At 40.7% G+C, this 27,155-nt stretch overlaps 1 protein-coding gene across 1 annotated transcript; it reads left to right on the top strand.

The window, feature by feature from the left end:
• On the top strand, positions 1–26,516 carry scin (scinderin). The gene is made up of 16 exons (XM_087835499.1): positions 1–268; positions 8,009–8,163; positions 10,164–10,325; positions 11,192–11,341; positions 12,999–13,091; positions 13,929–14,061; positions 14,178–14,266; positions 14,419–14,634; positions 15,873–15,994; positions 19,126–19,216; positions 19,772–19,942; positions 20,019–20,196; positions 24,646–24,767; positions 25,772–25,849; positions 25,922–25,982; positions 26,216–26,516. The coding sequence occupies exons 1-16, from the start codon at positions 79–81 to the stop codon at positions 26,377–26,379; spliced, it is 2,175 nt and encodes a 724-aa protein (XP_087691625.1). The 5' UTR covers positions 1–78; the 3' UTR covers positions 26,380–26,516.
• Positions 26,517–27,155: the final 639 nt, after the last annotated feature.

The raw sequence follows: 27,155 nt of genomic DNA on the forward strand, positions 1-27,155 counted from the left end.
AACAGGCCGGCAGTGTGTTTCTGCTCTCAACGATCCTTTCCACCTCTTCAGTCAGATTCTCTGCAACAGCTTGACACGATGCTCGAGCATGAGGAGTTCACCAAAGCAGGCAAGAAAGCCGGCTTGCAGATTTGGAGGATTGAGACTATGGAGTTGGTCCCTGTGCCCGACAACTTACATGGGAGCTTCTACACTGGGGATGCTTATGTGATTCTCTACACTGTCAAAAAGAAAGAGAGCTCTTTTTACCATCTGCACTACTGGCTGGGTAAGTGACTGAAGCTCTGGACCGAATTCATTGTGTCAGTTTATTGTTCCACTCAGAATGAGGGAAATGAGTTATAATTGGGCGTAATAACCTATCATTGGAAGAAGTCCTATTTCAGAGGGGTCCTCCAGGGTAACAGATAAATCTCAAATTAAATTCCAAGGAACCACTCAAGAGCTTCCTTAGAAGTTACCAACGCCAGGATGTGACACGATCTTTATATCACCCGTGAAGTTGACTCTGCTCTATTCCTTGAGAAATCACAAAATCATACAAAATCATACAATATTGCTTTATATACAGGTCAGACATACGTTTTAACATCGTTTTTGCTCTGACCAGCTGATTTTGTTTAGATTTTTATTTTATTTTATTCACAACATAAACAATAATTTTTGTTACTTTTCATTTTTCATCTTTAATTTTAATAACTTTTATGTTTTCTTATCATGTGCAACAGGTTAAAGAACCCTTCTTAATTTTTATTCAAACAAATGTCTAGTTGGTGATCTAACTGCGTTGCTGTATTAGGAAGCTGTGTAGCAAAAGCATTTACAGAGAAAATAATTTTCCTCACAGCTTTCTGAATGATCCACATTCAGCTATAACACAAACTTCACTCTACACTGTTCCAGAAAATAGTCATGTCAAAGTATCTTACTGTATATTTTACAGTTTTATACTGTCTTTCTAGAATATCATTACATTTACATAAGTAGACTGATTTTACATGTCAAAGGTAAAATAACATAACATCAGTGTAAATATTTACTTGTTTTTTAAATATATTTATATGCATATTTAGATACAATATATTCAGAAATGTATCATAATTTCACAAATATTTGTCTTTTATGTGAGAGAATGATCTGTTAAATTCAAATGTAATACTATGGAAAAATATATAAAATGATCAAAAATTAATGAGAATAATCAATAATTAAAGGAGTATTTGAATTATAATTTTGCTGAAAATTTCATGTCATCTAGGTCTGATTCAAAATTTCAGAGGTAACAAGTGAAAATATAATTAATAGGAATAAAAACTAAAAAAAACATTGCATGGTCACGCTGTGCTAATTATATATTTTAAAAAATAAATGTAGAGGTAGGAATTGCAATTAATATAAATCTCAAAGAATTCACAACATTCCTGAACAGAAATAGGCCTCTGCACCTGGGGTGAGGGTGTGGCCATGAAAACAATGTGACATCCCATTGGATGTTGGGACACATAATAACATGACGCTACGCATCAGCCAATGAATGTGAACTAACAACCACAAGGTCGCGGGTATGGCTGTACTGCAGGAAAACATCCAAATATAAAAGTATTTTACTGCATTTTACAGTTTTATTCTTCTAGAACATCATTAAAGTTACGTAAATAGACTGATTTCACATTTCAAATGTAAATTAACGTTAAATCACTGTAATGTAATAAAACATAATTGTCATGAGTATTAAATGTATCTGTCTGTACATATGCATACTTAGATACAGATTCACAAATGTATCATGTTTTCACAAATATCTGTCCGTTATTTGAAAGATTGAACTGTTGAATTCAAATGTAAGTCTATGGAAAAGTATATAACAAGATTCCTATAAGCTTGTGTTACATCACATAAGTATTATTATCATTGATATTTAGGGCGATCGTGGCTCAAGAGTTGGCAGTTCGCCTTGTGATCAGAAGGTTGCCGGTTGGAGCCCAGGCTCAGACACTCTCGGTGTTGTGTCCGTGGTCAAGACTTTTCGCCTACTGGCCATGGCCAGAGGTGCAGAGGGTGCGATATGGCAGCCTCGCCTCTGTCAGTCTGTCCCAGGGCATGCAATCCATTATTATTTAAACCAACCAATAACTGTATATTTCTGTACATTTACGTTTTATGATTCATATTGCCACATTCATTGACCTTGTTTATAGGTAATTTCATTGTGGCTGTAGCTCAGGTGGTAGAGCGGGTCATCTACTGATCGGAAGGTTGTTGGTTCGATTCCTGGCTTCCCCAGTCTGCAAATATCCCAAATATCCTTGGACAAGATACTAACCCCAAATTGCTCTCCGATGCATCCATCGGAGTATGAATGTGTGTGTGAATGTTACTTAGAAAGCACTTAGAAAAATGTGAATGGGTGAATGTACAAGTTATGTACAGCGCTTTGAGTGCTCAGAAAGAGTAGAAAAGCGCTATATAAGAACCAGTCCATTTACCATTGTTGGATCACGTTAAAATGTTCCTAATTTGATGTCTAAACGCACTTGGAAAAGGAAGAATCCCATGTAAAATTAGCGCAACAAACTGTATTGTCATTACTGGAAATACCAGTATTTTTATGAGGAAGTTATTTTCTGTTATTTTACGGTAGTATTTTGGCCCCAGCTGCTGGGATATTACTGTTTTTTAAAGATGTTTTTTTAACAGTGTATCTAAATGCTTAAACTTTATAAAAATATTGTAGTGTCCTATCAGAACACCTGCCAACAATGCTGTCTTTGTCAGGTTTGTCATATAGACCATCCCCTGCTCTGCTCCTCCTCCTCCTGCAGTTTACTTCACTGTTGGGACTAATTCATGAAAAGTACTGCGTATTAAATATACACATGGAGTACTGCACAGTATATATAGTATCTGTCATCATAAATTGGTAACCCACAACCCACTTAACAGATTGCACTCACATATGATGCTGGTCTGACTGCTTCTGGACCAAGCAGAAGCTTATTGATAGTTTTTGTTGTTACGTCACTGCTTCATTTTCAAGGACGCTTTGTTGGCTACGTGACTCAATAGCTCAGTGAGTGAAATGTTGTAAAATCACAATGAGAAGGTGCTGCAAAGTCACCAACTCCATCAAGCTTGATTTGCATGGTTAAAAAAAATATTGCAACAGTAAAATATGAAGTTTGTTGTTAATTTGCTGTGGATACATGACTACTGTACCAGTTTGCTTTCTTCAGCAACATGTCACCACTGCTTCACCTCAGGAAAGTTTAGCCAGAAAATCGGTCCTCGCTTGTTCCATACAATCACTACACATCATGCTAACAATAAGTGTGTGTATGAAGCTTGATATACTTTAATGCCGTGTGCCATAAAGTTTCCAAAACCTGAATAAGCCTTTCTCGAGTGACAGCTCCATCATAACCACACCTCATTATTCACACCTGGCGTTACCTGATCCCCCTGATAATCATATCCAAACTAATCATTTACTGACAACAGCTGATTATCTTTTTAACATTGAGCTGTGGCGTTGCTCTTACTGCTTTTATTTATTTGCAGCAGAGAAGAAGAAAAGCCTAAAACACTCTTGGTTTTGACATGTCTTTCTGCGCCACAGAAGTTATCAGTAGCAGCATGTCATAGATGTCATAAGAAACCTGTAATGGGTGTAACAAACAGTGCATGCGTTCACACTTCAACACTAAGTTTTGGTGCCGTATCTCTTCGTGCCTCCTTTTGTGTCTTTTGCACACTTCACTTGCAACAACTTTGCAAAAAGTAGGCATCGCACAAAAGCGTGTGTTGAGCTCGCTAACCCACACCAACCTACAGTTTTTGATTGGAACCATTTTAACAACAATTCAAAATGTGAAAGTAAACACCAAATGTGTACCGAGTGACTCTACTCTACTCTACTCTACTCTACTCTACTCTACTCTCAACATTCTGTCTGGTGCTTGTCCATTAAGACCGATGGATATAAACCTACAAAACTATATATTATGAACACATTTTCTTTATACATATATATATATATATATATATATATATATATATATATATATATATATATATATATATATATATATATATATATATATACATACATACATACATACATACATACATATATATATATATATATGTATGTATATATTTGTAATAATTAGGGTGTTTATAACAGTGAGGGATATTTGTGTGCTTTGATTTTCTGATTGAATAAAACATAAAAATTAAGTGATCAACATTAATTGTGCTTCGGGGTTCACTTCACCCAATTTTCACTGTTTCCTAAAAAGTTGCATTTAAACAAAGCGGGTTGTTATATCTAGATGGCACTAAATGCTGCTCAGGTTTTCTAAGCTTCTCTTTTGTGACTTTAAGAAAACAAACAAGCTGAACAAACATTCACACACACATTGGCACTGTGATGGGTGTGTCAGAGAGCAGCGTGGGTTAATATAACGCCCAAGCATAGTTAGCAGGACAAGACTGGAGCAGCCAGTCATCAGTAGATAACCTGCTCTGCCTCTTTAGCTGCAGTCACCCCTTTTTTCTGTTATGTAACAGACTGCTATTTTTCAATAAATTGTTCTTGTACAATTATCACAATGCTGGTAGTAGTTTTACCACTATTGTGTTAAGACTTCTGTTTACGCTCTACAAGTAATTCTTCCTCTAATGGTTCCATGTTATTTTCTAGCACTGGGCTAACAGCATTATTCTTTTGACTTAGACACAAAGAAATCTCCAGTAGCTTTTCTCTTTGACAAAGTTTGTATTGGTAATGTGCAGCTTTAACCAGCAACTTGTCATGCTTGTCTCATTCTGACGGTTCACTCTTTGTTGACATTTCCTTCTTATGTTGATTCAGCTGCTGTCTCAGCTTTGTCTGAGATGTTTTCTTTTCTATCCGGGCAAAAGTCTGGAGGGAATGTCAGCATTATTCATGACTTCACCAAGTTCATAATGTCAACATGAAGTCTCCCTAACCCACCAGGGGCAGATAGCAGATAGTTTGGGGGCTTGTCCATTGAGACAAGGACCTGAGTTGCAGGGTGAGAGTCCATTTATTTATAATATCAACAACAATAAATCACACTCTTGGAATACTTCGACTTTTTAGTCACTGTATCTCTAGCTCAGTTTATTCACTCCAACACTGCTCTTTTCCTCCCATCCCAGTTTACCACTAAAACAGAGAGCGTGTGATTAAATAATCAGACCCAGCTGCCCCGCGAGTCTCCAGGGCACTGCCTGCTGAACCCACTGCACCACCACTCCTCTGCATCGGCGCCTCAGACCACACCACGGTCACATACCTCTACTATACCTCTACTCGGCCAAGTCTACTCAGCCACCACCGTGCCCCCGGCCTATGGACCACCTCGAACTTAAATGGCTGGAGGGCGAGATGCCACTGGGTGATCTAGGCATTGGCATCTTTCAGTGGAGCCATTATGCATGGTCTGAACAGACAGTTTCTGCCTGATGTACACAACAGAGCCATCAACCCCCCCTTACCTGCTAGGACAAAACAGTGATGTGTTCAAAACTTATGCAGAATAAAAGGAAAGGAAAATTAGGTGTGTGGAGCAGGGGTTCCCCACAGAGAGCCTCTTTTACTGAGTCAGACGGTGGAGTGGCCAACATCGAGGTGATAAGTCAGCAATATGCCATCATGTGACCATTAATTGTTATCACAAAGGCTGATCTTATCTGCCAGATAACACACACCAATTAGTTAAACTGCAGGAATGTCTTAAAGACATAAAGACTTGGATGGCCACTAACTTTCTGCTTCTTAACTCAGATAAAACTGAGGTCATTGTACTCGGCGCTGAAAAGCTTAGAAATATGGTATCTAACCAGATTCTTACTCTGGATGGCATTACCTTGGCCTCCAGTAACACTGTGAGGAACCTTGGAGTCATTTTTGACCAGGATATGTCCTTCAACGCACATATTAAACAAATATGTAAGACTGCGTTCTTCCATTTGCGCAACATCTCTAAAATTAGAAATATCCTGTCTCAGAGTGACGCTGAAAAACTAGTTCATGCATTTATTACTTCCAGGCTGGACTACTGCAATTCATTATTATCAGGATGTCCAAAAAACTCACTGAAAAGCCTTCAGTTAATCCAAAATGCTGCAGCAAGAGTCCTGACAGGGACTAGAAAGAGAGAGCATATTTCTCCTGTTTTGGCTTCCCTTCATTGGCTTCCTGTTAAATCCAGAATTGAATTCAAAATCCTGCTCCTCACATACAAGGTCTTAAATAATCAGGCCCCGTCTTATCTTAATGACCTTGTAGTACCATATCACCCTATTAGAGCACTTCGCTCTCGCTCTGCAGGCCTACTTGTTGTTCCTAGAGTATTTAAAAGTAGAATGGGAGGCAGAGCCTTCAGTTTTCAGGCCCCTCTTCTGTGGAACCAGCTTCCAGTTTGGATTCAGGAGACAGACACTATCTCTACTTTCAAGATTAGGCTTCAAACTTTCCTTTTTGCTAAAGCATATAGTTAGGGCTGGACCAGGTGACCCTGAATCCTCCCTTAGTTATGCTGCAATAGATGTAGGCTGCCGGGGGATTCCCATGATGCATTGAGTTTTTCCTTTCCAGTCACCTTTCTCACTCACTATGTGTTAACAGACCTCTCTGCATTGAATCATATCTGTTATTAATCTCTGTCTCTCTTCCACAGCATGTCTTTTATCCTGTCTTCCTTCTCTCACCTCAACCGGTCGCAGCAGATGGCCCCGCCCCTCCCTGAGCCTGGTTCTGCCGGAGGTTTCTTCCTGTTAAAAGGGAGTTTTTCCTTCCCACTGTCGCCAAAGTGCTTGCTCATAGGGGGTCATATGATTGTTGGGCTTTTCTCTGTATCTATGAAGCGCCTTGAGGCGACATTTGTTGTGATTTGGCGCTATATAAATAAAATTGAATTGAATTGAATTGAATCTTAGAGTGTCGTCACAAGACTGTTAGTGGAAAATCTTCCAATCTTCCTGTTGCTGAAGCCAGCAGAGTCTCCTGTGAAGCTGCTCTAGCAATTGCATCTGGCACTTGGTCTGAGCCACCACCACTTAGTCCCTGTGCATCACGGTGAGCTCCACCACCATCTGAGCCAGCAGCTGGTCTGGCAGGACCCGAAGCACAAACAGGCAGAGTTGCAGGATGAGTGTCCAGTTATGTACAATATCAAAAACCCTAGATCACACTCTTGTGAATTTCAGGATGGCTCTGGTTGCACCGCATTGGCAGGCATTTAGGTTCACAAGTTTTAACAAACAATAATGTGTTTTTCAGGTAACCGTCAAGAGTTTTATCACCATGTAGGAAAGGTTTCAACTGTTTTTATTTTTCCATAATGGTGATGCGTATCAGGCCCTTCAGGTAGCCATGATTCAGTAACAATGTGGAGACCTAAGCTGACAGAACAGTGGAGGTGACTGTGAGTTTCAGAATGAAACCAGGCCACCATGAATCTGCTCGACTGACCTGTGGTCACTGTGAAGTCTTTCCACTTCCTGGGAACCATCATCTTCCCAGGATCTGCAGTGGGAAGCTAATATCACCTCCCTCATCAAAACAGCACATTAAAGGACATTTTTCTTGTAGCAGCCGAAGAAATTCAACCTGTCAGTGATGGTGCACTTCTGCTTCTTCATTACTGAAGCCATCCTCACCTCTTCCATAACAACTGTATTCTGCCGAAGACAATGGCAGAACACAGCACATCACCTGCTCTGCTCACAAGTTGATTGGCAGCAATGTGCTTTCTCTCCCAAAACCTAAATGTCTCCCTGGCCCGAGATCACTGAGATCACCATTGACACCATCCACCCCAGAAATAAACGTTTTGAGTCACTCCATGCCTGATGGACCAGATGGAGGCAGGAGGCTCTGGTCCATCCGGAATAACACCTTATGACGTTCGGCAGTTTACTTCAACATACAGCTGGATTGCTTAACTACTTTCTCACTGTCCTTATTTATTATTGACAGGAAAAGAGTGCAGCCAGGATGAGAGCACTGCTGCAGCCATCTTTACCGTGCAGTTGGATGATTACTTGGGTGGAAAGCCAGTCCAGTACCGAGAACTACAGGGGGTTGAGTCAACTGCCTTCACCAGCTACTTCAAAGGAGGGCTCACTTACAAAGTATGTTCATTCACGAGCTCTGCTGAAACATGCTGATCTTTTAATTACAATTCTAGATGTCTAAAGCTGCCGAACCACAAGTGCCAACGCCATCATTGCATTCAGTTCATGGAGGAACATGATTTAAACTATCATCTTGCAGGAAGACTGTTCTCTGCTGTGCCCACAGTAGAAAAACAAATATTCTCAAACAGAATTAAACATATAATAGTGTAACTTTAGTGGTTCTGACAGTCGTTGTCCATGACCTGTTAATCACGTGAGGCGTCACATGAGCCATGGTGGGGAAATGGGTGTACGTCAAAACCACTGTGAGACCCCACCCCAACATGTGGCCCATTGAAGTCTCCTAAGGGCATGTGTGAGTGGGCTTTGAAGCCCCTGGCTCTCAGGACTGTGTGGGTGGTGGCTGATGGTGTTGTCAGCCACTACCTCTGTATAGTGAAGGTTTTTTGACTTTGGACTTCGAAAGGGGAAAATGGCTTTTTCTAGGGATGCACCGATACCAATACTGGTATCGGGTATCGGGGCCGATACTGTAAAATGTGTGTGTACTCATACTTGTAAAAGTTAACCGATACCATGAACCGATACCAACTTATTTCATTAATCAGAGGGTGGCTTGTCATTTTTGTTGTAGTTTTTTAGATTGGCCACTAGGGGGACATGCCGCACTAAACAGGCACAGGGTTAGGCGAGTGAGACTGGCGACTCCAGATAAAAAAGAGAAACTGGAGGCTGCTGTAGCTAGGCTAAACAAAATGTCAGCAGTGTGGACCAGAACAGCCAACTTTAACTGGGGTTTTGGAAAAGCGATGAAAAATGTCAAGAGAAAATCCACGGGCAGTGTGTGTGTGGGTGTGTGTGTGTGGTAGAAGTATCGGTTTTTGTACTCAGTATCGGCAAGTACTCAGATCCAAGTATCGGTATCGTATCGGTTTGAAAAAATTGGTATCATTGCATCCCTAGCTTTTTCCTTTTTAAACCATCTGTTTTCTTAGTCCGAGATGTGGCATCCTCAAAAGAGTGTCGTTTGTGCTTTGAGTGCATTTAAAGAACACTTCAACCCTCACTTACACCTTGCCTTAGGTAACCAAAGTAGTATACAACTTGTACCATGCATACCATTAAAAATTGTCACTAGCTGGCTTTTGCAATTTAAAGTTTATTGTTACTGTAGGCTCAAAAATATGACTTTACAGACCACTTGATTTTTTTGTCCTTTATTAACTAGCCAGATATTTTTTTTACGTTGACTTTATACCATAATTCAATTCAATTCAATTCAATTTTATTTATATAGCGCCAACATATACAACATAACATTCAGTATATAGTATTTACTGTTATTTACACTTAGCTAGATTAATGCAATGGTGCTGTGTTTATTATGTTGCTCTATTTTTTGCTTGTTTTCTCTTTTCTTTCTATTCAATTTCAATTCAATTCAATTTTATTTATATAGCGCCAAATCACAACAAAAGTCGCCTCAAGGCGCTTCATAGATACAGAGAAAAACCCAACAATCATATGACCCCCTATGAGCAGCACTTTGGCGACAGTGGGAAGGAAAAACTCCCTTTTAACAGGAAGAAACCTCCAGCAGAACCAGGCTCAGGGAGGGGCGGGGCCATCTGCTGTGATTGGTTGGGGTGAGAGAAGGAAGACAGGATAAAGACATGCTGTGGAAGAGAGACAGAGGTTAATAACAGATATGATTCAATGCAGAGAGGTCTGTTAACACATAGTGAGCGAGAAAGGTGACTGGAAAGGAAAAACTCAATGCATCATGGGAATCCCCTGGCAGCCTACGTCTATTGCAGCATAACTAAGGGAGGATTCAGGGTCACCTGGTCCAGCCCGGTGACATTGTACTCTGCAAACCCTGCTACATTATATTTGGGAACAGTGACTGGAAAGAAAGAGCACGAGAGAGTAAGAAAGAGAAGTGACAATGCAAACAGAGAAGGTTGACAGCATAATATGTTCTCTGTCCACAGACAGGAGGTGTGGCCTCAGGTTTCAACCATGTGGTCACCAATGATCTTACAGCACAGAGACTTCTACATGTCAAGGGTCGGCGTGTTGTCAGAGCCACCCAAGTCCCCTTCAGCTGGTCCAGCTTCAACAGTGGAGACTGCTTCATCGTTGACCTTGGAGATGTAAGGACAAACTGTTATATACTATACTGCCAAGTATTTCATTATCACTCATTGTACCTCATAGTACTGTCACCCCATCAGAGCACTTTGTTCTAAAACTGCTGGTTGACTTGTAATTCCTAGTGTCTAAAAACAGAACGGGAGCCTTCAGCTTCCAGGCCCCACTTCTGTAGAACAAGCACCCAAATCTGGATTTGGGACAAAGGCACCCTCTCTACTTTTAAGTATTAAAAAATGGTTTTTTTTGTTTTAAAAAAAGGGTCAATTTCAGGAGCTCAGGACATTGTATTATGGTACAGGATGCCACTTTTGCGACAAGTCCCGTCATGAAATTTCTTCACTACTAGATATTCCCAAGTTAGCTATTAGTGGTGTACTGACCCACAAAGTGGAAGGCCACCCAAAGTCATATAGCTGGGTCAGCCACATTCAAGCGTTACATCACAAAGAGCAGCGAAGATACGTTCTCTGGATCGATGAATCCCATTTCTCAATCTGGTAATCTCACTGGCAAGTCTGGGTTTGGCATTGCCAGGAACATGGAACTGACTGCATTTTGCCAAATGCAGGAAGGCTGATGGTGTAATTAGAGGGGAGACTGTGAGCCAAGCCTTTCTCGTCCAACATCAGTATTTGACCTCACAAATGTGCTTCTGGATGAATGGTCAAAAATATATAAACACTCTTAAAACCTGTGAAGCTATATTAAACCCTAAAGATAAAGAATGGGATGTTACTCAAGTTCACATGCGTGTGAAGGCAGATATAGTATTTGTAGACACTATGTATCTGCAGGGAGAGTGTAAATTAAATGGAGCCCAAAGCCGAGTTTGTATTGCCTTGTCTAACTGTTGTTGTGTCAGCAGAAGATCTACCAGTGGTGTGGATCCAAGTGTAACAAGTATGAGCGACTGAAGGCAACACAAGTGGCCAGGGGTATCCGTGACAACGAGAGGAATGCTCGTGCAGAAGTGATAGTCGTGGAAGAAGGAAGTGAACCATCAAAGTTAACAGATGTAAGTCCTATTTTATGGGTGTTGAGTTATTTTGCATTTGGGTTTCCTGTTCTAAACATATACACTACCAGTCCAAAGATTGGACACACCTTCTCATTCAATGTTTTGGTTTTTTTTTTATTATTTTAACTGCTTTGTACATTGTAGATACATACTGAAGACTACTTTGTGTGTTTATAATTCACACTTTGATGATTTAAAGTCTCACACACAACCTGTCGAAAGGGGAGGGGGGGCTGCTTCCAGATAGAGCACATTTCATTCATAATGATGTAAATCCAAGCCCATTATGGATTCATGATTTGAAACCTGGGTTGTGTGAGATCCCAGAAATAAACCTTAGACAAAGTGAATCTGTGAACTAAGGTGTAGGTCTGTTAGGTTATGTTGTGGTGATCCTCGGGTTGAGGGATGGGTGTTCATACTGGAGTGCAAAATTAACCAATGGAAGATGGACAAGAAAAGTTCAAAGCCATCAGGTGCTCAGTTTAGAAAAAATAGAAAAGAAGAGGAGAAACGAGCAAAAGATACAGGTGTGTGTGTCTGTGTGTGTGTGTGTGTGTGTGTGTGGCTAGGACCGCCACTGTACATGTACATGTATATGTTCCAAATACACTATATGTCCATATAGCGTATACCACTACCAGGTGGTGGTATACGCTACCTGTCAAAAGTTTGGACACAACTTCTCATTTAATGGTTTTTCTTTATTTTCATGACCATTTGAGTGCATGGACCTCATTGGGCTGTTTCCTAACAAGCTGAGCAAGGAGATCAGCTTTAGCTTTTCTTAGAGGAGCTAAAGAAAGCTAAAGAAAGCTAAAGAAAATGAACAGCTTCTCAGCCAGTGACCCAGAATCCGTTTGGGGAGGCCTGCAGCACATCACCAAATACAGGAGTCCCTCCCCTGGTTGCTCATGACCTTAACACCTTCTACTGCAGATTTTAAAGACAACCCCCAAAAAATCCCATCTGCTCACCCTCAACTCACACCTACACAAAAAGACTACCTGCAGTCTCAACCCCCCACACACCCCCGCCCGCTGACTCCAAGTGTAGACGTGAGTCTACACTTGCAGAGACAGAAGACCAGAAAGGCTCCAGGACCTGACGACATGTCCCCCTTGAGCCTCCTGCTTCAAACACTCCACCAAAGAAGTCCACCATCACAGGGCTAAATGAAGGCCTGAGGCCCTGACGTGATTATGGATAACTGTCTGGTCCCACCTTTTTGATAGCTAATAAACATTTGCACTTCTAATTTCTTCATTTTTGTGCTAGGTTTTTTTGGGCGGGGGGGTGGGGGGGGGTGCGTCTCTACATTAGCAGTGGACTTGAAATCAAACAAGAAATATATGTTTGAGCTGTAGACTAAACACCTGATGCTGACAGATATTTGTGTTTTATTCATTTTTTGTTTTTTGCTTCAGAAAACATAAGTTGATAAATCTACATATAAATACAATAGTGCAAAACATTCACTAGTTTTTTCACATGTGCATTCAATTCATGTTTTCAACTCATTTTTATTTCTTTTATGTTTGTTTATAGTTTGTTATATTTATGCTTTGGTTGAATTGTTTATTTTTGGATTTACTGGAAGCATTAATTGTTTCACTTCTTCTTCTTGTTTTTGCTTTTTTCTGGTGTTGGACAGGTTCTTGGAGACAAGCCACCGCTGTCAGAGGGAGGTGATGATGACGACACAGAGGCTGACATGTCTAACAGAAAGATGGCTAAACTATATATGGTACAGTATTAACATCAACAAACACAAAAAAATCGACAAAGATCTTTGTTGTGTAATAGTTAGAATGTTTCATCAAACACAATCATAACTCTGAATCCTGCTACTGTTGCTGATGCTACACAGCTACACAGCAGATACAGCAGCTGGACCTTTAGCTGCAACACTCTGTGAGGCAAACTGCACACAAACAGTTTGTGTTTGTTGAGCTGATAGAAACATTATATTTGAAATTACCTCCCACTTAAAAAGTATTACTCCCTTTATGCTCGCTTGTCTCTAAACCTAGCTAGATGCTGAAGTGTCCCAACCGCAACTTATGGACACCTGCAGTCGCTCTGCTGTGCAAAAAAACCCCAAACAAAACAACAAGACGGCCACTTCCTCGCCTGACTTTGACACACAGTTTTGCATCTTTCACTTCTTTTTGTACAACGTTCCCTGGTGGTTAATATGCAAACACGACTGCCTTAATGAGTTACTGTTACTGTCGAATCAGTTTGATGGCCCGCAGTGACATGAAATAATAACTCCCCTCAAATCCCTTAAACCAAAAATAACATTTTAAAAATGAAAAAGTTGAAAGTACAGAGATTTGCTTAAAGATGTAGGGAGTAAAAGTAAAAAGTTACTCAAGTAAAGTACAGATACCAGAAAATTCTACTTAAGTACAGTAACAGAGTATTTGTACTCCACCTCTGCATCATTCACACATTTAAACACATTCATATAAAACCTTTTTCTGTTTGTTTTCTATCTAACATTTGCACAAATTCTTAAATGAAGTCAAGAACCATCATGTAACTTTTTTATTATTATTATTATTATTATTATTACCAGGTGTCCGATGCATCAGGATCCATGACAGTGACTGTTGTGAAGGAAGAAAACCCCTTCCTGCAGAGTGACCTACTGTCAGATGAATGCTTCATCCTGGATCACGGCAAAAACAAAATGATATTTGTATGGAAAGGTGCTCAAACAGTGTTAGCTAAGAGATTTTGGGACCTGCTTTGAATGGCTTGTTATAAGTGAAATAAGCTACCCAGTTTCATATCAGCATTGATTTCATCTATTTTTTTCCTGCAGGACATAACGCTAATCCCAATGAAAGAAAAGAGGCCATGAAAACCGCTGAGAACTTCATCAAGCAGATGGGCTACCCGGCAAACACACAGGTTTACTTTCAGTTTCACTTCATGGAAACTGGGCATGTTTTCATATTATTCATTAAAAGTTTCCTGTAAGTAAAAGTACAGGACTATTGGAAAACTGTCCTGTATTGGAAATGGAAATAGTTCCAGTGATGTTCCTCCTGATGGTCCTGCAGATTCAGGTGCTCCCAGAAGGAGGAGAGACTCCCATGTTCAAGCAGTTCTTCCTGGACTGGAAGGAGAGAGATCAGAGCGAGGGTTTTGGGAAGGTGTTCACCACTGAGAAGGTTGCCAAGATTCAGCAAGTTGAGTTTGATGCCTCAAAACTTCATGAGTCCCAGCACATGGCAGCTCAGTATAACATGGTGGATGATGGGAGTGGAGAAACACAGGTGAATGAACTGTACTGTATGTCTGTGTATGTTCTCAGTCATCAAGGTCATGGTCATCTTTTTAAAGTTTCTTGAAGAAAAGAAAGAAAGAAAGAGTGATCGTGATTGGATCCTGATAGGGTGAGGCAAGGTCTCACAGTGATTTCACCCGAAACCTCTGCTGATAATGACCCACACCCTTTCCACACCTTGGCTCGTGCGATGATGCACATGATCAATAGTTGGTCAACGACCCTCTTAAGGCACAACTCCCACTAGGGTTTAAATACCTGAGACTCTCCACCGTTTGGTTTTAGAACTGAAGAAGCTTCTCGGAGGAGATTTGAAACATCTTCAAGAAGCTGAAAGAAGTCCTGTCTCTTTTCCAATGTTAATTGCCTTTTTCTCGCTGTTTTTGTAGCAACACACTACTTTCTGCAGTACTGTTCGACTGATGCTCACGAGGGTATGATACCACAGTGTGCTCCAGCACTGCTTCCAAAACAGAAGCACGAGGGGCTTTAGGTGTGCTTCAGATTGTGGCTCTGAAACTGCTGTTGCTCTTTGAGCCTCAGTGAACTTTAGGTGGAGACCTCCATGTACTATAAGGAGCTTTCGTGTCTTGACATTGGTGGCATTGATGTCCTTGTGTGGCCAGTTTATTATTCCAGCTGAGTATCTGATGACTGGTAATCTGTATGTATTGATAGCATGGGTCTTATTCTTATCATTGGCTTCTCAGCACTTGTCTTAGCTTCTACATTGATGCACTCCAGTGAGATCTTTGAGGTCTGCGGACCAAATGTCCCTAGGTCTCGATTAAAACACAGAGCAGATCGGACTTTTGCTGTGACCGCTCCGAAACTGTGGACTAAACTGCCTTTACATATCAGATACTTTTAAAACTCGTCTAAAGACCCATTTTTACTCCTTGGCTTTTAAGGCCAGTCAGGTCTGTCATTATTTTATTATTTTCTTATCCTTAATTTTACTTTCTTTTTCAATTGTATCTGATTATTCTGTTGTACAGTACTTTGGTCAACAGTTGTTGTTTTTAAAAGTGCTATATAAGTAAAATTAACTTGATTTGATTCTGGAGCTATTTGGCTGTAGGTGACATGATTCATGTTGGCACATGATGCTAGGAACACAGCTTTGAGGGAAGATGAGTTGACCTGTTGCAACAGCAAATCAGTTTTTGTTGAAATTATTATGGTATTACTAGAGAAATAACTATTCTTATTTTTCTCATTTTATAGATCTGGAGGGTGGAGAGCAGCGGTAGGGTCCCTGCTGATCCTAAGAACTATGGTCAGTTCTACGGTGGAGACTGCTACATCATCCTGTACACTTACAGGAAGGGGCAGATAATCTACACCTGGTATGAGTTCAGAAACTGAGCTAGTTTGCATCCAATACACATACTCTGATTCTCACCACCAAATGTCCTGTCACTGCTGATGCTGGTAAACAGTGGTGCACCCCCAGGACTAGTCGACCTTTAGGGCACACTCCAAATGGTCACTCGCCCTTTTGACACCATGCTATTTCCCTGCTTTCAGAAAATATGAGGGGGGTGGAGTCTCATTGTTATCTCTGTATTTAACACTGAAGCAGCTGAAACTGAGCAGCCCGTCCACTAACTGACCAGATCAAGTTTAACGGACTGGATATTTTGCTCTGCTCAGTGTGTATGTATGCCAACACGTTCTCATCCCAAAACGTAACATATTACAAAATCGACAAATCGTCTGTATGTTACGCTTTCAGAAACAGGGGGAAACATGAGAACCTTTTGGACTGAATCATTTATTGTGTTTGGAAAACACTATCTAACACGATTAAGGTTGTGGTTAAGGTTAGGGAGCATCGTCCTATTGGATTCCATCCACAATCCGGCGTGTATCACAGGGATGTGGAAGGTTACCTTTCGCATTCCTATGGAGCACCTCGGGACGAACGCATCGGGAACATACCGCCGTCTCTGTATACTATTCTCATTACCAAGCAAAGAATCCAAAATTGGATTCCAACATCATTAGTAGACCAAGGGAATAAAACACCTTCAGGAAAGTGATAATGAAATCAATCAATGGAATAAAATCTGGGGGAGCATATTTTGGAGGGAGACATTAAAATACCAATCTGACCCCTAATGTTGAATCTGTTCATCTGGACGTAGCGTTCAGTCACTCATTCAAGTGTCTTCTTTGGTCTTAGGTGATTGCAGGTTTCTGCATTATGACTGAAACTTGCACCTGTAGTCTGCAGTCAGCTGAGACTGAAGACGTCACCTGGATGAGTGACAAAACACTGAAAACGCTACGTCCAGGTGAACAGAATCAACTTTTTGGGATTTCCATACTTGGATGATTGAGCATGAAAAATTGTGAGACAAGGGTATCACAACAGTTTGTACACTGACTGGACCTTTTAGAAGGTTTGCAGAATTACAAAGAGGATTTACTGTATCAAAAAAACTGAAACGGGAGAATTAAGGGAAGTCCTGAGTTATGCCTACAAGAAGAATACTACAAGAATGATTTGTAAAACAGATCAGGCTGATGGATCAAAATATAATGAATAAAGGATTCATACAGGGTGATGCAGGAAGGTGGGAAAAAGAACTCAACACTGGCATGTTGCAAAAGGACAGGCGTTCAGAGTTAAGTGAGGAAACCTCATCCAGAAGGTCAAAGAAGTGGAGAATGTTTGGTTGGGAAAAATGTTCATTTTATTTTACATATCAGAAAACATTCTCCAAGCTATTGGAGCCATGTCGGCAGTTCCAAAGCTTGGAGAATGTTCTTCTGAGAAACCTTTGTCTGATACTAAGTAACATTCTGTCTTTTTAATCAGAATGCAGGTTTTTATTGTTTTTCTTAAAAAGGAGAGTGGTATCTATGTAAATATTGTTAGTAGACTTTTAAAAAATTACAAAAACCTGGTATTCAATTCAATTTTATTTATACAGCGCTAAAACCCAACAACAGTCACCTTTTGGTGCTTTATACTGAAAGGTCGACCCTACAATAATACATACAGAGAAAAACCCAACAATCATATGACCCCCTATGAGCAGCACTTTGGCGACAGTGGGAAGGAAAAACTCCCTTTTAACAGGAAGAAACCTCCAGCAGAACCAGGCTCAGGGAGGGGCGGGGCCATCTGCTGTGATTGGTTGGGGTGAGAGAAGGAAGACAGGATAAAGACATGCTGTGGAAGAGAGACAGAGATTAATAATAACTAATGATCAAATGCAAAGTAGTGTATAAACACAAACAGTGAATGATAAGACATCAGAGAAGAAGAAAAACTCAATGCATCATGGGAATCCCCGGCAGCCTACATCTATTGCAGCATAACTAAGGGAGGATTCAGGGTCACCTGGTCCAGCCCTAACTATATGCTTTAGCAAAAAGGAAAGTTTGAAGCCTAATCTTAAAAGTAGAGATAGTGTCTGTCTCCTGAATCCAAACTGGAAGCTGGTTCCACAGAAGAGGGGCCTGAAAACTGAAGGCTCTGCCTCCCATTCTACTTTTAAATACTCTAGGAACAACAAGTAGGCCTGCAGAGCGAGAGCGAAGTGCTCTAATAGGGTGATATGGTACTACAAGGTCATTAAGATAAGATGGGGCCTGATTATTGTCCTGGGTCGGTGACTCAGTTATTTTGGGTTTTTGTACTTTTACTTTTGATTTTATTATGAATTATGACTGTTTGTGTTTTGGTTTCTGTCCTAGTATTTCTGGCTCCCTAGTTTTGTAGAACTTTCTGAGTTCTAGTTTTTAGGCTTTGTTATTTGGTGTGGTGTTAATTCTGTGCTCCTCTGTTCTGTGTCAGCCCTGCCTGTGAATCCCCTCTGGTGTAGTCAGGTCTCTGTGTAGAGCCCGCCTCTCTGAGTCTGTCTTCGTGTGTGTTTTGAGTTTCCTGTTTTACTTTGAAGGTTCGTGTCTGATGTCAGCGTGTTCAGTTTTACTTGCCTCCTGTCTCGTTAGCCCTGATCTCTCCATGACAATTATTTAAGACCTTGTATGTGAAGAGCAGGATTTTGAATTCAATTCTGGATTAAACAGGGCTCAAACTTTAAATTTAAATGACTAGTCCTAAGCGTGGATGATAATGCATCATCCATAATACAGAATCTTTATTACAAAATGAGCTGAGGAAGCTCCCGTCACAGAACACCCTGTGGACAGCTAAGACTCCTAATACAGTGAATCACAGTGAATCACAGTGAATCACAGTGAATCACAGCTACATGAACTGTGTGTGTTTGTTTATTTGTTTGGTAGTTTTTTTCTGATTATTTTCACTTTTTTTCACGCTTTACTAAATCAAAGTGGGAGAATGGACCGAGTGAACCAAAGTAAAAAGTTTCCACTGGAAATCCACAACAATGAGCTGGTGACAAAGTTATTTGATGCATTTTTATTTTAAGAATATAGATTGGTTCACTTTCTAGATTTACTGTAACTTGACTAACTGAATATTGATCACTGTCTCCTGCAGGCAGGGAGCCAGCTGCTCTGTGGATGAGCTGACTGCCTCAGCGTTCCTGACTGTAGAGCTGGATCGTTCACTGGGAGGGAATGCGGTTCAGGTACAAATAAATATGAGAAGCACTTGTACTGATTGCTTTGTTAATTGTTCTAAAAGTACTGTGCAAAATCTTCAGCCACTCCTCATTTCTTTATATTTTGCTAGAAAATAGGAAGTTGGTGCAGTGATTCATTGAAACATGCTCAGAGTGTACACCATGTACCTGACAGGAGCTAACGTAATGGCCCTTCTTTTATGCAAACTTGTTGAAAGCCTTCCCAGAAGAGCTGGCTGTGTCATATTAAACCCTCTGGATTAAGAAATCACTCAATTTGATATTCGTGTGATGGCAGACGAGCAAATACTGACACTATAGTGTAGATCATTCATAATGGAATCAGGTCCATAATCAGCAATGGATCACAGATGTGATAGCAAAGGAGCAGGAAGCCAGGCAAGCTCCGCCCCTGAAGCACATAAGCAGACCTACACATGCACACACGCAGACAGAAAACGGGCGAGTCGACCAGAAACACTTTAAATTGTCCTGTGAAAAATAATTGTCTTGAACTTTCTTTAACTGGTGCGTTAAAAACCAGTTTGCTTCATATTTCAGGTCAGAGTGCCTCAGGGTAAAGAACCCCCACATCTGCTCAGTCTTTTTAAATCTAAACCCCTCGTTGTGTATAAGAGCGGCACGTCCCGCCTGGGCAGTCATCCTCCTCCACCTCCTACGCGACTCTTCCAAGTCAGACGGAACCTGGGCACCATCACCAGGATTGCTGAGGTAAGCATTTCCTGCTCGTCGTTAGTAAAGTAATGACGTGTTTATGCAAAGATGCTGAACTTCTTGTCTGTTTCAGGTTGATGCCAGTGCCGCCAGCCTAAACTCTAATGATGCCTTCGTTCTGAGGAGCCCTGATGGGCAGGGGTTTCTGTGGATAGGCAAAGGGGCCAGTGAGGAAGAGGAAGAGGGAGCTGAGTACATGAGCAACGAGCTGAACTGCAGCTGCAAACGCATCACTGAAGGACAAGAACCAGGTCACGATCAACACTTGGCATACATATCCCAAATGTGTGTATCCATATGCAGAGATGGGCAGTAATGCGTTACTTGTAACGTGTTACTGTAATCCGATTACTTTTTTCAAGAAACGCATAAAGTAAGGGATTACTAATTCAAAAACAGTAATTAGATTACCGTTACTTTCCCGTAGGAACGCTGCGTTACTGCGTTACTAAAACCGTGATTTTTTTGCGAGAATGTCTCATGACAGTGACGTAAGCGAGTGCGACGTTCGTGACAACAGCTGTGTGCAGATCAACAATGGATCATATATCGAGTGCGGAGAGAGTATGAGCGTGCAGCGTTTAAAGCGTGGAAGTACTGACCTTACTTTGAGTTTGATTCCATAAAAAGTGACAAAAACATTAGTGTCCGTTGTGCGTGGGAAGAAAACTTCTTTTTACAGCGAAAAAACCCCTAAACTTCCAAACAAGCACCGAGTAGCTACGACGTAATGGGAAACTCACAGAGAAACTGCCGTATCCTTCCACTGACCGCTGCACACCTGCACCAGGGTAACCCTCCGCCTACCCCACTCCTGCTTTACAGGTGAAAATAGAGCAACAGGACCGCTAGTCTTTGACTTTATTTATTTTCTGCTGTGTTTTACTTGCATCTATTTGAAAGACTGAGTGTAAACACAAAAAATATTTTATTTTATGTGCTGGAATGTGCAGAAAATAGGTTTAAATATTAAACAAATTTCTTCCAGTCAGAGAATGTTGCAGATAATTAAATGTTTGCTTGATGCATAAAGTTAAAAGTTTAAAACTAATAAAACAAGTTTTAAAAAGAGACTTTTCCATTTGATTACATTTTGTATGATGATTATGCAGAAAAAGTAGAATTGGGCTGAAAGATCTATCGCTTTATCACCTATTCAGGTTGTAAATCGTGTTTTTAAAAAGTAACTAAGTAACTAAGTAATTAATTAATTTTGAAAATAAGTAATCAGTAAAGTAACGGGATTACTTTTGTGGGGAAGTAATCAGTAATTAGTTACTGATTACTTTTTTAAAGTAACTTGACCAACACTGTCCATATGATACGCACACGCAGACACAAGCTCGCATAGGTCTGCATGTTGTCACACAGCATAGACGTTGTCGCTAGCAGCAGCCGGTCGAATCTATAAGCCGGGATTCTCACTAACGGGGTAATTCAATATTCCAGCGACGAGAGGCTCTGAGCTGCTGCCTTTAGTAGTGTCCAGAAGCAGTGATGAGCAACAGGTGAGTGATTAACGGCAGGTGAGTATGTCAGAGGCAGGAGCCCGAGGTGAGCTCCGCCCCGGCTGAGTGATGCAGGAGCAGGAGGGAGGGGAAAAACAAAAACACATGTAGTCTTTCAGGGCTGGCCGGGCAGACTCAGGGACCAGTTTTATTTTGAACACTTGTTGCAAAAAGGAAGATCTCCATTCAAAAGAAACTAAATACAAATATGACAGAAAGTGAAGATTTTTACCAGCGCTCATGTCTCAGTTTGCAACATGAGGTCATGTTTTTACAACCAACCTTCCAGTTAGTGTCCAACTTATTGATTTGGTTCACCATCTCACAGTAGTCGTAGTTTGTTTGTCAGCTGTTGGTAAGTTTGATCAGTTCATCAGCTGTGGGTACCCCCCCCACTGTATTTGGAAGTGTTTGTGCGTGTTCGTGCGTGCATGGCATGATCGCTCAAAATGTTTAGAGCGGTAGAAGATTGGGGTAATGTTAACAATTTGTTAAATCTGGCTTACATCCACCAAGCTCTTCAAGGTTAACTTCACGATTTATCGATTGAAAATTGACAACAAAGCCTTATAACTTGAAAACGGCTGTTTGATTGTCTTAGGCTGATCACACAACACACTGTGAGATTCTCAGTGCCAGAGACGCAGCACGGGGCTGTTAGATTATCTAGATTATCTAGTTCCACCTGATTAATACTCCAAGCAATCAGCATGAGTAACGGGCAGAACAATTACATTCTCTTCCACTAGAGGGCAGTGTATCTACCTGCTGTAATTAAATGGGTTGCCAACTGCCAGTAAAACAGAAGAAGAAGAAGGAATTTCATAATAATCATGCTGTGAGTGAGAGAACGCAGTGTTTAACAGCAATAGATGAATATTTGAAAAGAAAAAGTCGTCAGTCTGACCTGGTCCTGGAGAAACCTCTGATGAAGGCCCAGCATGAGTAGGGGACAGAAGAAAGCAAAAAAGTTATACTGGGGACAAGCCGAGTTAATTCCACTATACCTGGTGCGCAGGGGGAAAGGATCAATATGCTTTTTGTGACATTTTTGTCTGGTGGTGCGCTGTGTGATTTTTCTAATGTGAGATATGTGCCGTGGCTCCACAAGATTGGGTGTCATCCAGTGTTTCCCAAAGTTAAACTAGTTAATCTTCTATTTGCATGTTTTTAAAAAACCCTAAAGGGCAAGTGGAAGCTCAGATTATCTGTGTCAGCAATAATATCTCAGAGGGCAAATCTGTAAACTGAGAATAAAACTGTCCTCCACATACAAACAAGAGCACTGAGACTGAGACACCTTTTCTCAGGAATCCCCAAAATGCACCAGATTATCCTGAAAACTGTTAATAACGTGTCATTCTACTGTCTCACGGTCTCACCATCATCGCTACATTTGAACATTTCCAGCAAAAAGAACTGGTTAAAAGCAAGGACCATGAATTAAAAAGAGCATCATGAATGAACTGTTTCCCAATGAAATCAACCATGACTGAATAGAGCTCATTGGAATCAAACATATTATTAAAAAGCACATGTAGATACAGCATGTTATCAGTTGGATTTACCCAAAGGTTGCACAAAACTCTTGGATAGAATCAGAACAAGCAAACGATAAACTTTCAGAACGTCCCTTGATTACAGCTTTAATTAAATGCCACTGCTGCTTAAAAAACCCATTCATCTTCTCCACCTCGCCAGCCTGATGAAAAACCCTCGAAGTCACAAACTCAGAACCCAGCAGGTTTTCTCCAAACGCACAACTCAGACTTTCAGGTCAACAGAGCAAGTCTTTACTTTACAGAATGGGCGCAAGAAGGAATCACACACCTCCTTTAAGATAATAAACTCATGTCAGATACTAATTTGTTTCAAAGCTTTGAACAAGACAAGAAAAAACTATTCTCTCAAAATGATATTCATTACTTTCAGTCACAAACTCGATATCTGTACTCATCCCCGAATGGGACAAAGACCCTCCACTATCTTTGAAACCTGATTTTTGGACAAATTCTCAATGACAAAAAACCAAAAACATCCTACACAGAAACCATATCACACAACACATGTTGAACAAAATGGTTTTATGGGTGTTACGCCCCTGTGTAGGGGTACAGGAACGTAGCATATGTTAAAAGTGACCCCGCCCTGGTCCCCGAAGCCATACCACAGCCGATTTAGATGTGAAACTGGTTTATTGTGCCTAAACTGCAGCGTGAATCTGGGGTGAACAAAGGCCAAAATAACAAACAAAACCAGTCCAGGAGGTGCTACCTGAACCCTGCGTGATGAAAAGAACAAACCAAAGACAAATGCTACCCCTGACTGAATAAACAGGAGAAAATAAGAAGGCAGCTCACCCTTCGGCTTCAGTGACTGTTTACACGTGACTCTAAACTACACACTATATACAGAAGCTCAGCAATCCTCAGGAACACACACGAGTAACACAGGATCTGGAGGCCAAGGATGGGTCAGATCAGCTACTGATTGAAAGGTCGGTGGTTCGATCCTTGGCTTCCCCAGTCTACATGTCAGATATCGGCAATACTAACCCCAAGTTGCCCTCCGATGCGTTCAGTGTGAGTGTAGATTAGTTTGCACTTGTGTTTAGAAGTGCTCGTACGAGTGGGTGTGAATGAGGCATGTTGTATAGAGCGCTTTGAGAACTCCGGGAGAGTAGAAAAGCGCTATATTTACCATTCACCATGATCAGGGGACCAATCAGCAGCCGTCAGCTTCTCCAATCAGGGACCTGCAGAGACTCTTAAAGACACAGACAGGCGGAACAAAAAACAGCCACCCGGACACATTATGGCGAGTAACAATGTGTTTCTCTGATTCTGGGATTTGTACTCAAAACACCACAGACACTCCTTTTGTCAACTAGCTCAGTCCTGCAGCTCTGGTCCAAGCGTACTAAATAGATGAACGTGTTCCTCCCCTGCAGCTGAGCCACAAACCACACCCCACTGCCACATACACTCCCTCTCCCCTGCTGGGAGAAAACGGCCCTCAGCTCGAAGCTTTAGGATGAAGGTGAGGGTAAAGTTAGAGGTGTCTTGCAGGGGACCAGAGCTTCCTCCCAGGTTGCAGACCCCTGCCCTATATGAACGTTTGAATGGCTTCATACTTATACTTGAATGTGATTATACGAGCTTCTGAGATGTTACTTTGTATTTTGTCTTGCAGCTCATTTCTGGGCTGAATTAGGAGGGAAGAAGGAGTACCAGACATCAGAGAGGCTGGAGAGTCCGTCTATGGCTCATCCTCCTCGACTCTTTGGATGTTCCAACAAGACCGGCAGGTTCACAGTAAGTTTCTGACATCTGTCATTTTCCCCTCATGAAGGAATCTATTTGTTACTTTTCTTTTCCAGCATATTATTTATTCTGTTTTTATTGTATTAGTTTATAATAATAATAATAATAATAATAATAATAATAATAATAATAATAATAATAATAATAATAATAATAACGATGATGATAATAATAATAATAATAATAATAATAATAATAATAATAATAACGATGATGATGATGATAATGATAATAATAATAAAAATAATAATAATAATAATAATAATAATAATAATAATAATAATAATAATGGATTGCATTTATATAACAGAACCACGGTCGCCCCCAAATTATGTGCTTAACAAATTTATTAGACCACTCATCATAAAAATGAGAAAACAAAAACCTGAATTTCTATTATTTATCAGACTAATGACATTTTGTTTTGTTTTGTTTGTATTAATTTTGCCACAGTTTCCCACAGATGGAACAAACTAAGTTGGAGCGACAGTTTTCTTTGCTTACTATCCAATCATTCTTAGTTGGAGGCTCACATTTGAACCATTTATGGGTCATGATTAGCGTCTCTGTGCTGTCTGTCAGTCCAGCTTTGCCCAGCCACTGGTAGGACTTCTGGATGTCAGTCACTTGTGTTCAATAGGCCCTTGACAGCATAAGACCCACATCATGTATAGCTGCTTCACCAGTAATGATGTGCTGTTATATTTCCCAGTCAGACAATCAGCACATTTGGTGTAGTGCATTTAAACAAACTGTAAGATATCATTAAACACTCCTCTAAATAATAAATGCAGCCTTTCTAACACAGGTTACAGTTATTCACAGCACTTCAGTTACCTGTTACATTCCCCATGTGGTCAGGTGGGACAGTTGTGCTGTAACACAGTCCCGTGTCATTAAAACTACATTCTGAGCTTCTAATATTCAGCTTTTGTCACGTTGTGCTAAACACTGATCATTGAAAAGTAGCTGAGTGTAAATGTTATTGTGTGCAGATTGAAGAGGTTCCAGGAGATTTCACACAGGATGACTTAGCTGAAGATGACGTGATGCTGCTGGATGTTTGGGACCAGGTACTGAACTGTAGAACACGACAGACGTCTTAGGACAACGTGAACAACCCCTCACACACTCTTCTGTTGTAGGTGTTCGTCTGGATTGGAAAGGATGCAAACGAGGTGGAGAGGGCTGAATCTCTCAAATCTGGTGAGCTTTTGACTTTAGTCAGAAGTTTATTAGGTAGCATGAGACAAACTATAGTAATATTCAAAGATCTTTGAATAATAAAGAGACTATTTGAACCTGTTCTGAAATACAATAGCTAACAGCTAATGAACCCTTAATTATATAGTTTTTTTTTAGATTTTTATCTACAAAATTCATCCTACAACAAACTTTTGTTTGAGTTTCCTGTCTGTGACTCACTGTCTCCTCTGCAGCCAAACAGTACATTGAGACTGACCCCGGGGGGCGTGACAAGCTGACGCCTGTGGTGGTGGTGAAACAAGGCCATGAACCGCCCAACTTCACAGGCTGGTTCCTGGCCTGGGACCCTTCCTACTGGGACTCGATCACCAGGAGCGTGAAGTCTCTGAATGTTTAAAACATTCACATGAACACAGAAATATTATCATCTTTATAATCAGCACAATTTAAATATATATCCACATGTGTGCTGTCAGTGGTAGATTTCTTCCCTAAAGTTTGAAAACAACAAGCCTCTAAAGGATGCTGCATCCTTTAGAGGCTGGTTGTTTTCAAAGCAGTCTGTATTAAAATGCTTTAATGAGAACAGTCCTGTATTCACTGCGCGATAAGCTGCTTTCTCATACCAGCTGAAACAACTCAGCTTTGATAGTAATCAGTAATTAAAGCTTTTTATGGCGTGCATAATGTTACGAGTGTTTATGAAGTCTTGGCCAGCTGAGGGTTTCAAATGAAGCGATGCTAGCTCTGCTCATCCCTGTTAGTGCTCTTATTGTAGTATATTGGATTAACTGAAGGCTGCTGTGTCATCTTCTAGTTCAGCAGTCCAGGGCATTATTCTGTGGAAGGATGTTCCTGATTTTGACAATATTGTGCAGCTGAAATAAATCATGTAAACTTCAGAGCTATTTAATAAAAGTAGATAATCAAATGTTGGAAGTTCCTGCATGCTGTTCTTCTTTGGTCTGTTTTAACACATCCACAGTGCAGGCAGTGATAATGGTTTACACCTCCTGATGCATCATCATCTGGACACTGGAAAGTTTTCTTTGCCATTTGTTTTTGTATCGGTCCTTCTGAATCCCTTAAACTTACAAAAACAGCAGTTTTAAATGCAAATGCATTGCTCTGAATATGTGTATTGGCTGCTCTGTGCTTGCAAGATGTGTACTG

The sequence above is a fragment of the Neolamprologus brichardi genome, chromosome 22 (assembly GCF_056152115.1).
Source record: "Neolamprologus brichardi isolate AB-2024 chromosome 22, ASM5615211v1, whole genome shotgun sequence".
Taxonomy (NCBI): domain Eukaryota; kingdom Metazoa; phylum Chordata; class Actinopteri; order Cichliformes; family Cichlidae; genus Neolamprologus; species Neolamprologus brichardi.